General features: G+C 43.1%; 1 protein-coding gene across 1 annotated transcript in view; it reads left to right on the top strand.

Annotated features, from left to right (window-relative positions):
• Positions 1-11,887, top strand: part of RNF213 (ring finger protein 213) — a gene marked incomplete in the record, with an annotated part of 2,890,576 nt that overhangs the window by 479,039 nt on the left and 2,399,650 nt on the right. Inside the window, 1 exon segment of the mRNA XM_044069632.1 lies at positions 3,559-3,755. Within this exon segment, the coding sequence (XP_043925567.1) occupies positions 3,559-3,755 (197 nt within the window).

Genomic DNA, 11,887 nt, shown 5'->3' with positions numbered 1-11,887 from the left:
CAGCACTGTGTTTTATGAGCAGGGATGCTATGTCAACACACTGACAGTATAGCAGAGAGGATAATGAAACTCAAGGATAGTACTAGGGTCTCTATTATACACAGGATGTTAATGAGATTAGAAATATCTAGTGTAAGCATTGGGGTATTTTTACTGTTGACCCAGTGATTCGTGACATTGTGAGTGATATGCCCAGGTTTGTTTATAAGAATCATATGAACCTTCATAGGATTTTATGTTACCCCAATGGAAATAATCATGATATATATAAGTTTAAATCCATTACTAGACCTTGTAGGAAATGTAACTTTTGTTGCTTTATACATAGCACTGCAACTTTTGTACACCCTGCGAGTCAACAGTGCTTCCATTTTTATGCTGAGGCCAATTGTAATACGGAGCATATAGTTTATTTAGCTCGCTGTATGACTTGCCCAGCTTTTTATTTGGGCAAGACAGACAGAAGGCTTCGAGACAGGGTTAGAGTGCATGTATACAATATTCGTATAAGATCTGATAAGAATGCCCTTTCCAAGCTTGTCATGGAGACATCTGAACACCATGCTTTTAAGTTTCTTGTTATACAAGTGAACTCACCCTCTATAAGAAGGGGTGATGTGACCAATTTTACTGAGCAGTGTGAAGCCAAATGGATTGTTAGGTTGAGGGTAGAAAAGGAGCCAGTTTTGAACGATAGAGTACCCATTAGACCTATGTTAAAGGGCAGGCGAATTTGAATTTAGTTTTAATATGTTATACTGCTTATGATGTTTAATCAATGAGCATGCAATGACTTAAGAACTACTTGCTCTTTAATTTTTAATTGTCGTCTAATCAGTTGGAATACAAGAAATGATGTCAGCTCTCCACAGTATAAATAGTTTCTTTTAAAAGTGTTTTTATATTGGCTTGAAGAAGCCCAGTCGGGGTGAAAGAGCTTGCCATTTCTTATTCACTTGTTGAATAAATTTTGCATCGAATGAAGATTACTTTGTGCCTACATATGTCAGACTGCATTTATTTATGGTGAAGTGAAAACTGCCTGTTTTGTACTTTGGCTCAGCCTGGTGAAGTGTATACTACTTATTGTGCGTTTTGGTTCACTATGGAGATCATTTTATGTGGACTGTTCTATCGCTTTGTTCTCCTGGTTTTGTGTACTATTGTTTTTGTATTTTTATACAGGAGTTCTCACATTTGGGTAGCAGTTTTTGATTTAGTACCTTGTATGCCAGGCATAGATCTTCCCTCAGCAGCCTGTGGGAGACAGCATACAGGGATAGGGTCTTGAGGTGGTCTGCATAGGACATGTTACTTAAACCCTGTGTTCTTTTACTGAGGAACCTTTGTTGGACGTTCCAGTTGTTGTATATGCCTAGTTAGGTATATACCATCAGGAACATTGTACTCAATGATCAGTCTGATGAATGCCAAATACAGTGGAACAGTGACTTTCTTGGACCTTGATGCCGTACCTTTGTTTAGAGGCTGTGCAACATAGAATGATTTTCTCACTACTGTAGATACGTGATGGTCAAAGGCTAGACCAGTGTCTACATGTGTAGGTAACTCTGTGACTACTAGATGAAATCGAAGGAGCATGTTGTAAATGTGATAGTTAACAGGGGTGGATGACTTCCTGAAAGTTATTACTGTGCATTTTTTGGCATTTAGTTTTAGACCGCCAGTTCTTTGTCTGGGTCAGCCCTTCCTGGAGAACATTTGTGTTGGTGTGGAATTCAGTGACTGCTCATAATTTGCAATAGTCTGCAAATTTATTCAGCCAGAGGCCATTTACTTTGGCCTTGACTTCATAGAGGTAAATGCCAAAAAAGGAGTGGTCCTGTGACTAGACCCTGAAGGATTGTGCTTGTGACTGACCTCTTTGTATAGGTGGATTCCCCCAATTCTAACTTCCTGGGTCCTGTCTGTGAGCCATTTTGGCTATCCACTGGGTGACATAAGGGTTTGTACCTAACCTCTTGAGTTTAATAATGCCCGAGTGGGGCATTGAGGCAAATGCCTTGGGCAGTTCAAGGTAAGCAGTGTGAACCATTTTGTCCTTAAAACAGTAGCTTGTTCCTCTGTATATACTTTTTCAAGGCATTTCAAGCTTGTTTCCTTCTCTAGATCCAGATTAGGCTTTGGTAGGACCATTCTTCAGGGGCTTCTCAATGCTTCCTCTTCCACGTCCCAAAATTTGATAGCTATGGCAATCTACCCATATAGCTTAGGCTACTGTAGCAGTGATTAATATGAAGAACATAATACAGTTGTTTAAATAAAGTTATAACAGTTGTTTGTCTTTCGGCTTTTCCCAGTTAGGGGTCGCAACAGCAGAACTCCGGTCCGCTAATGATTGGCAGTTGTTTTTTATGGTGTCGAGTTGCCAGCCCAATGCCCAACCTTCAATGAAGGCATGCCCATTCAACGCATGTGTTTCGAACGCCCACACGACTGCGGGGAGGACATGCAGACTCCACACAGAAGGGACTCCCAACCCAAGCCGAGAATCGAACGGGAGAACCTCTTGCTGTGAGGCAACAACGCTACAGCTGCACCACCGCGGAAGTCATCATAACAGTAGATTTTCAAATAAATACTGCTGCAGTAGCCACTTCCTTTTTCCATCGCCCTTGTGTTTTTGGTAATTTATTTATGCCAGGGTGCAGTCTTTCATTTTTTTTTTGTTCCTAGCATTGTACTTTCAGGGCTCAGCCCCCCTCTGTCTGTTGGCATGAAAGCCTTGGGCCCCCAAAATGCCTTTTCAGTCAGCTCAGCTCAAAACTGTTTAGGTGCATGGAAGGTGCCCTGGAACTTTGGAAGCTGTCCGGCTGTTGTATCCTATTGCGACTGCAGCAGTTAACATTTGAACATCTCCTGCTGTGGTAAGTTAATGGTAGTTATTTAAGAAGGAATATCTATTTTAAGGGCTATCTCTGCATTTTCCACCCTGCTTTTTCTTGCTTGCTTTTTTTCGTGTGTGTGGTTGGACTCACCTTTTCACTGTATACAGAAATGGAAAAAAGTGGTGGATTGTTTTGGTGTAGAAAGGGATGAACTTGGGAGTACAGCTTGGGAATGGGGTTGTCTGCTGAGTAGTCTTTAACACCCAAGTCCTGAGTTTACTCATGGTAGACCTTCTTGCTCCAGCTCTGTTGGTTTTAGTTAATACTTACAACTTCCATTTGCCAGTGCATGTGTGACATGAGTCAGCAACAACATTTTGTCTGTGGAGAAGGCCTGCTATAAAAAGAAGAATGTAAATGTTTTCTACTGTGTGCAAGTTTATTTCATTTAATCCAGAAATTTGTTACATTGTCTTTGGATCATTGATACAGCATTAAATCACTGCAGATTTCTTTCAGTTAAACTTTTTTCTGACACAGCTGTGGTGGTTCACATTTCATATGCTATGTAGAATTGCATAATCATTTTATTCTAAGAGTATTGTACATTTTGAACCTGACACCTTTCATAACGATATAACTGAAATTTCACTTTTACTACATTTTTGTTGCATCACTGTTAATCTAATGTATATTTTTAATACTGCAGGGAACTTGGAGAACATGGCTTCCTCATAGAAGGCCAAACTGTGGTTCCCAAAGAACTTTTGAATCAAAACATTCCATACAAGTACTACATCAAGTCTAAAAATAAGTCATATGAATTCATTTATAAATGTGACGCATCTGAAGGAGTACATGTGAACCGCTGTTTGCGCATAGTTTCCAAACATCTGAATCAAGGAGGTAAGCTTTGGGATTTTTCATGTACTTGCTTACAACTTCTGATGTACTTATTTCTGGAGGTTTGGTAACCTTTTGAAAACTGCTCCAATATGTCCCAGTGAATTTCTGATTAGTGTTAGTAAACACCGCTGCATTTCTGTACCCTTCCAGTTCATTAAACATTATCATTCTTTTTTCTGTGTTCTTGATTCAGTGCTAGATGACTTTCAAGCTTCCCCTTCCCCCACTTGACTTCACCCCATGGAGTCCTGAGAAACACAGAGGCAAGAGCTTCCAGAGGGCCCATTATCCAGGTTGCCATGAGAATGGCATATTTCTTCTGTGGTAAATATTTTCAATGACCTGACCCCCATTTCTTAAATGGGAGGATGATCTATTCTTGTCACAACTGGGACCCAGAATGCCCTGCCCTTACAAGTGCATACTAGCTGAGGGCAATCATGAGACTTTCTCTTGACGAGCAGAAAGTTCTTACTCAGGCTTCCCACACAGTCAACACCCTTCTTGCAGTGGAGATTGCGTCAGTATGAATTTTGGTCTGTCATGCTTGTCCTCCCACCAGTTGTGTCATGTGCCTTACCCACTAACTGATCCTCAGATAATCTGGACCTCAGTCCTTTATCCCTTTCTGCTGCCAGAACTGACTCAAGCATTTTTTTTAACCATCTTCTGATAAATTTACTTTTGTTGCTGTGCAGTGCATATGTTTTACTTCAGGGTGTCTCTTCCAGCAAATGCTAATCATAGATCTTAATGTGCTGTAGCTTTTGTTTCTAACTTAACAGCATTATTAAATCAAAATTGAAATGAGATAGGAACACATACATTAATAAAAAAAAGAAAACCATAACATTTCTCTTTTTTGATGCAATGTACATATATTTTTCATTGTAATAGTTATTCACTCTTAACATTACATAAGTTGCTTAATTCTTGCCATCCCTTAAACCTAACTCCATGTCCTGAACATTATTCTGAATGTATTGTACCTACAAATTCCATTTTAAACATCCCCACCTCTAGTTCTTTTATCCGCTTTACAATATTCAGTACTTCAGTTACAGTTGGTTTAGATTTAGAGTTCCATTTTCTGGTTATAACTTTTTTAACCAAAAAACATATTTATTATCACTTATGACATAACCAAAAATACATTTATATAAATGAAAACATATTGCATACACACTTCTGTACAGTCATTGTCAATTGATCATTTACATAGCTCATTAAGTTCCCACCTTCTCTTAAACCTCATTCCTCCTTCAAAACAATATTCTGCATGTACCTGTCCCATAATTCCCACTTTTTGTATGTGTTTTGTCCTTACTCTTTTCTAAAGATCTCACTTCGTTATTTTGTCTTTGTTACTATGTTCACTACTTCTAATACGGTTGGTCTAGACTTTAGGGGGAATTCAATAAAGCCTACACATTTTTTTCCATGGTAGGCATAGTGCTTACACAGATGTAAGCAGATGTGTGATTCAGTAAACAGAGCTGAGAGCTGTGTATGACCATTCTAACACTGAATTGTCCGTGGCATGCAAATTGCCTCATAAGCAGGTGAAAAGCATGCAAATTAGGGTGGTAGAGCAATCCAGCAAGCCGATAGGCAGTCCTGCAGACGCTGTGTTGGTGTCCAAAGTGTACATGGAAAAATTCCATGTACAGGATGTAAAACAGTCAACAGGGGCTGTAAAAGTACAGTTGGGCAGAAATAGCATAGCAGACACAGGCATGTGCAGAACTGTGCACTATATGTCCAAAATGTAATGGAAAATAATTAAAAATATTTTTTTAATAACCAGGTTGTTTGTGGGGCACGCCACAGTGTGCAAACATGCTGTTATGCAAAAAAAAAAACGAAAATTATTAGTCTGTGACGATAATGCATTATTAAAAAATTAAAGTATAAACTCCAAAATTGTAAGTATGTGACAAAAATTAATTACAGGACCTTGCATGGAGTATGTGCATTGGTAGACTGCTGTAGTTGCTAACGAGGCAGGGCCTGGAATTGTGTAGTTTCCAGGTTGTGAGCTTGGATCTCTATGCAGATGAGCTGAGGTTACTGAATAGCACAAATGGTTATCCGTAGCCACAGATCCCATCCATGTAAGCAGGGAAACCATGTTGGTGGCCACATATGAGGTAGCTGACATCAAAAGGGGGTGTCTGCACTCCTTTAAGCTCATTGGAGCTCAACTTTCAACTTTTATCGTGTATTAAACTTTTGTGGCATTATACATCTTGGACTGAAGAGTCTGATTTTGCTGACTTGGTGACGTTTTATGGGACAGCCTTTATCGAGTCTGTTACGGGATTACACTTTTTATTAGGAGCTCAGCAGTGCCTGTTTGAGCAGTGTGCCACTCTGCTGAGCAGGGGATGTGTACAGTGTCTCCTAAGCTAAGTTTACCTTTGGGGCACATGTTTCATCGGGTTTGAGCATGTTTGTGCAGCGTACTGCTATGCTGAGCGTGCCCATCCATGGGGGGTGTGTTTATTGGCTGTGCAGTGGAACAGTGGATGATGACACCCTTCAGAAATACACACACACACCTACCGAAGAAAGTCATAATGAGGCACATGTACAAACTCGGAACATCATAGAGCATGTGTTTGGGCTGCTCAGGTCATGGTTCCAGTGTCTCAATATATCTGGTGGAGCTCTACAGAACTCTCCAGCCACATGTGTTCACAGTATGTGCCATGCTACACAATATGATCCTGTGGAAACAGCTGCGGCAGGATCAGCACAAGGAATGAATACACAGCCCCTCACCAGTGCCTAGCCTAGGTCCTCACAGCCACAACCACAGGAGGACTTGGAGGAGGAGTCCCCCTGAGATTGTCCCTGTAGGCAGACTTAGACGTGCCCAGTATGCCCTGGCCTTGACCAAGAGACAACGCATAGCATATACACTGACAACCTATGGCCCCTGGGACTGACACCATACTCAGACTCAAATACGTATATTTAAATGATGCCAGCTAGCCCACAAAACCTGTACCTAACCATGTATTGGCTGTATACTGCGTGCATCAGACAGTCAGCCCTGAACTACAGGTCTGTCAACTGCTGCATTCGAAAGGTAAGTCACTCTCCTATACATTTGTACTGGGTACTAGACTATGGTAACATATGTATGGACCTTACCGCATATATGCAAGGGGAATGTAGTGGCCTCACTGGGCTACTTACAGAGATCTAACAGCCAATTAGGACAACAGGTACTCTGTACAATAGTGTGTGCCTCATAATTTTCACTAGGCCACATGGCTGGAAACTGCACTACATTATTCAAGGGAGATGCCAAACAGTGGGGTCACAGGAGAGTTGCACAACTGTCTGTGCCAGCAGAGCATGGAATAGTCATCCCCCAACCCCAGCACATCAGTGTTCTATACAACTGCAGTAACAGTATGTCAGCAGATCAGACAATTCCAAGGCTGTGACGTAGAACCTGCCACACATTGTATTTCCCACAAAATGTAGGGATGACAGTGTATGTCTGTATGCACTTGATAGTGTGAGGAATGAAGTCTCTGTCTGGCGGCTGGTGTGGCTCACTGGGCTAGGGACATTAGCAAGGGTGATGGTGTTGATGGTTCAAAGCTAACATCATCTCCATCTTTTGCATATGAGATACTCGTATGGTAGTATTCCCACAGATGGTTGAAATGCCTCAACCTGTTACTGCAAGAAAGCTGGACAAAGCTAGAGAATGGGGGGACAGAGGGCCAAACCTACAGACAGATGCTCTGAGTAACCTAAAAGGTGGCTAGTATAACAGCAGGTTGTAACAGGTCAGATTAGCTGCAGGATGTAAAGGCCATCACTTAAATGTGTCAGTACTTATAAAATGCTGTCCACTATATTACTGGAAAACCACAACTGTATGATGACCAGAGCAGACATATGAGGCGGAATGCTGGACATTCTGCAAAAACACGTACAGTGAGAGGTATGCAGACTGTCACCCTGTGTGTGGTGTTGCATCATGTACCCCAGTCACATCATACCGCTCAACCTCTTAGAGCAAGAAATCTGGACAAAGCCATGAATAATAGTGGGACAAAGGCCCAAAAGTAAGGACAAGTTTTAACTGTTGCCCAGGCAAATGTAGAAAGTTGATAGAATAACAGGTCTTGCATTAGCATGAATCTGCTGATGTGTATGGTCTTAAACTCAAATGTCTATAATTATTTCTTAACTTCAATCTTTAATATACCAGAAAACCACAATGCTATGTGAAACGTACCAATAATATGAAGCACAATTTGGACATTCTTTTACAGTGTGTACAGTTGATAGATATGAGTCGTGTATTACATTCAGCAAATAGCTGGTGAATGCTTTAGAAAATATCAGGGAAGTGATGGACTGTGGAAACAGGTGCTGCAGCCAGTCATCTGCAGAACACAAAATCCCAGACTGGAGTATATGTAGCTCCGGCCTGGAGTCGCCTAGTAAGTACTGACAGTCACACTAGGCATGCTCCTACACTTAGCTAACTTGAGCTAATGTCTGTTGCCTCTTCCACCCAAAGGACTGCTGTGTGGAAATTTGTCTGTACTACAGACAGCTACGTATACATATCTGTCTCTCCCTATCCCCCTCACACACGATTACCCTATCTATCAATATGTGGCACACGCGCATATATATATATATATATATATATATATATGTGTGTGTGTGTGTGAGGATGTATGAATGTCCCACATACCCTCAGAATGCTGGGGTTATCTGCACCTATGCATCGCAACCGTTGTCTGATGGAAGCAGACCAAAGCTGCAACAGTACATAATCAACACACCCACAGAAGCCTGTGCCTGCGGAATGTCACCCTGTAGACAGACACCGGTTAGCAGGTGGTATAATGTACAATGGTTGCAACGCATGCCTTGGACAGGCCATATTGTCCCTGGCCACATGCCCACCTATCAAACTGGAACAAGCGACATATGGCCATACTGGTAACTGTACACACATAGCAAGGATATAAACAGATATCCCACTCCTAAGACAATAGATACAAGAACAGTATCAAGCAGGATCGGTCTGCAGGCCACACATGCTGTTTAACACAAGGACACTTTGCGTACTCCACAAGTAGTGTGCCTGCATCCACATGTACAGCAGACATAACCTGTGGTGTGTGCAATAAATATTGCAAGCTAAAGTGTGTAATAGTAGATGGGTAGGGATTCTAATCTCACATCAGCCAGTGTGTGTGTGTGTGTGTGTGTGTATGTATGTGTCTGTGTGTGAGTAGATATATCCCCTGCAGCACTACAGACATGCCCATCTGGCCTATGTCTGTGCAATGGGTATTCATTTTATGGCCCTGTGACTAGCTCCATTCCTCAACATTGGCCTTCTTTACAAGGCCTGTTGATGTCATCCACCTTAAGAACACTGGCTGCCAGTCTAATATTAGATAAACGCTGTGGTGCATGCTATAAGTACTGCAAGCTATAGTGTGTACTACTAGATATGTAGGGGTTCTAATCTCATATCAGCCATCTGTGTGTCTGTGTGTGTGTCTGTGTGTGTGTGTGTGTGTGTGTCTGTGTGTGTGTCTGTGTGTGTGTCTGTGTGTGTGTCTGTGTGTGTGTCTGTGTGTGTGTCTGTGTGTGTGTCTGTGTGTGTGTCTGTGTGTGTGTAAATATATCCTCTTGCAGCAGTACAGACATGCCTATATGACCTATCTCTATGCAATCGTTCTACATTTTAAGGCCCTGTGACCACCTGCTAGCGTCTGCATTTGCCTCCTTTACAAGGCCTGCTGAAGTCATCCACCTTAACAGCACTGGCTGACTGTTTAATTTCAAGTAAACTCTGTCGTATGTGATAAGTACTGCGAGCTATAGTGTGAAATAGTAGATAGGTAGGGGTTTTAATCTCACAGCCAACTTGTGTGCGTGTGTGTGTGTCTGTTTGTGTGTGTCTGTGTGTGTGTTTGTAAGTATATTCCCTTGCAGCACTATGGACATGCCCATATGGGGTATCTCCATGCAATGGTTATGTATTTTATTGGCCTGTGACAAGCTGCTGGCCTCAAAATGCCCCCCCTGTACAAGGCCTGCTGATGTCATCCACCTTAAGAGCACTGGCTAACAGTCCAATATCAGATAAACTCTGTGGCGCATGCGATATATATTGCGAGCTATAGTGTAGATAGGAGTTCTAATCTTATATCGGCCAAATGTGTGTCTGTGTATAAATATATCCCCTTGCAGCACTACAGGCATGCCCATATGGACCGTTTCTGTGCAATGATTATGCATTTTACAGTCCTGTGACTAGCTGCTACTCCTAAATTGTCCTAATCTACATAGGCATAAATGATGTCCGACACCGTCTAGATTTGTACATTCAGAAAACCCAGGTGATACGTATCAAGGGTAGCAAACCTTGTCACAATGTATGAATGCATAATTATGCTGATTGCCCCCATTGTCCCTGATGCATTGTTCTACACATATGCACCTAGGGAGCCATGCACTTGTACTGCCATACCTTGCTGATGTCATATTTCTGCTCTGTTGCCATGCCATCCTGTGCCACTGTATTGCCGCCATGTGTCCATAGTTTAACCAGTCAGACCCCTGGAACAGAAACCTACACAGGTCCGTGACTGACTTGTCATTCTGTAACACTACCACCAGTCTAACATCATGTAACAAAGATGCACAAAGTTTGCTGTGCAGTCATGACACATGCCAGCATACAGTACCTGTCGTGGCCCACAACTGCCATGGCATAACAGTACTGCACTATACAAGTACATTTAAAGTCATATGGTCACCCTGTGTATCAGACACATATTTGCATGTACCTGCATCGATGGCAAGGTATTATCACATGCACAGGATGTGGTGTGGGGGTGCCAGAGGCCTAAGCTGTGCCAAACAGTTGACAGCATGTGTGTGTCAGAAAGGGGTGCTGGTTAGATGGGCCATGGAGAGGTGCCATGTGTGTTTGTTCCTGACCTGCATGTGACAGTAGTGTGTGTGTGTATCCAGTCAAGCCCAGTGCTAGCCCTACACGTGTATGCTGGACAGCTGGACAGTTCAGTCTCTGGCCACGAACACTGAAAATGGCTCCACCAGGAGTAGCACTGGCACCACCATGCCCAAGGTCAGATATGGTGCTAGTAGCCGCCAGTGACTGCTGTCTGTTGGGCCGTGTCCCCCCATGAGACCACCCAGGACCATGTGCCCATGGCCTGCTACATCGTGTTACGGACAGCACACCTCCCTCTGTAGCACTGGAAGTACTGCCGCTACAGGAACATGAGTGTGCATGGCCACATGGACTCTCAGCAGATGGAGTTGCTGACCTACGTCCACGTGTCGGATGCCCAGCTCCAACCAGATTTTCCAACACAGACACTGTGTGGTCCAAGGCGGACACTGTCTCAGCCCACCTTCTGTCCACTACATAAGTGAAATGATCCAGGAAGTCACCATTGCAGTGGAGGCAGTCACGGATGTCACTGTGCTGCCTACATAACCCTAAGCATCTGTCTGGTGTTGCGTTCAGAATGTGCCTGTGCCTCCATGACTCCCCTAAATGTGCACCGAGTGACCTGTGATGTGAGGTGGTGGATAGACAGCAGTCCTCCTTCGACCACCCCTGTCAGTCTGCCTGTATGGGACCTCGCCAACTCCCTGGCTATGACTAGTGTCTGCACTCACTGACACCATAGTTATCACACTGTCCTGTTCAGTGTCACCACCCTCTTACTGTCCTGTATCTGTGGCCTCTGGGGAGTGGCTGTGTGTGGGCATATGGACTGTGTGGCGGGGACAAGGGGGACAGAAGAGGGATTTCAACCTCTAGGACAGATTCAGCCCCCCAGCAACCCCACATGTGCATCACCATGGCCACCATCATCATCAAAGCCTGAATAGACACTGGCAATCAGGTTGTGTGTGGGGACAAATCAGGTTGTGTGTGGGGACAGACTCCACCCCCCCTTCACCTGTGAGAAGCAAGACAAAGGCAGTACATTAGTACCTGAGCTATTATGTATGGTAATCCACACAGACTCATACAGATGAGGATCCACGACTGCATTACACATCCCACATCTTCTCATCTCTGATCCCATGCACAA

This window comes from Protopterus annectens, chromosome 4.part0 (genome assembly GCF_019279795.1).
Source record: "Protopterus annectens isolate FY-2018-M chromosome 4.part0, PAN1.0, whole genome shotgun sequence".
Taxonomy (NCBI): Eukaryota; Metazoa; Chordata; order Ceratodontiformes; family Protopteridae; genus Protopterus; species Protopterus annectens.
The sequence above is the reverse complement of the archived record's forward strand: the minus strand, read 5'-3'. Positions and strand labels throughout refer to the sequence as shown.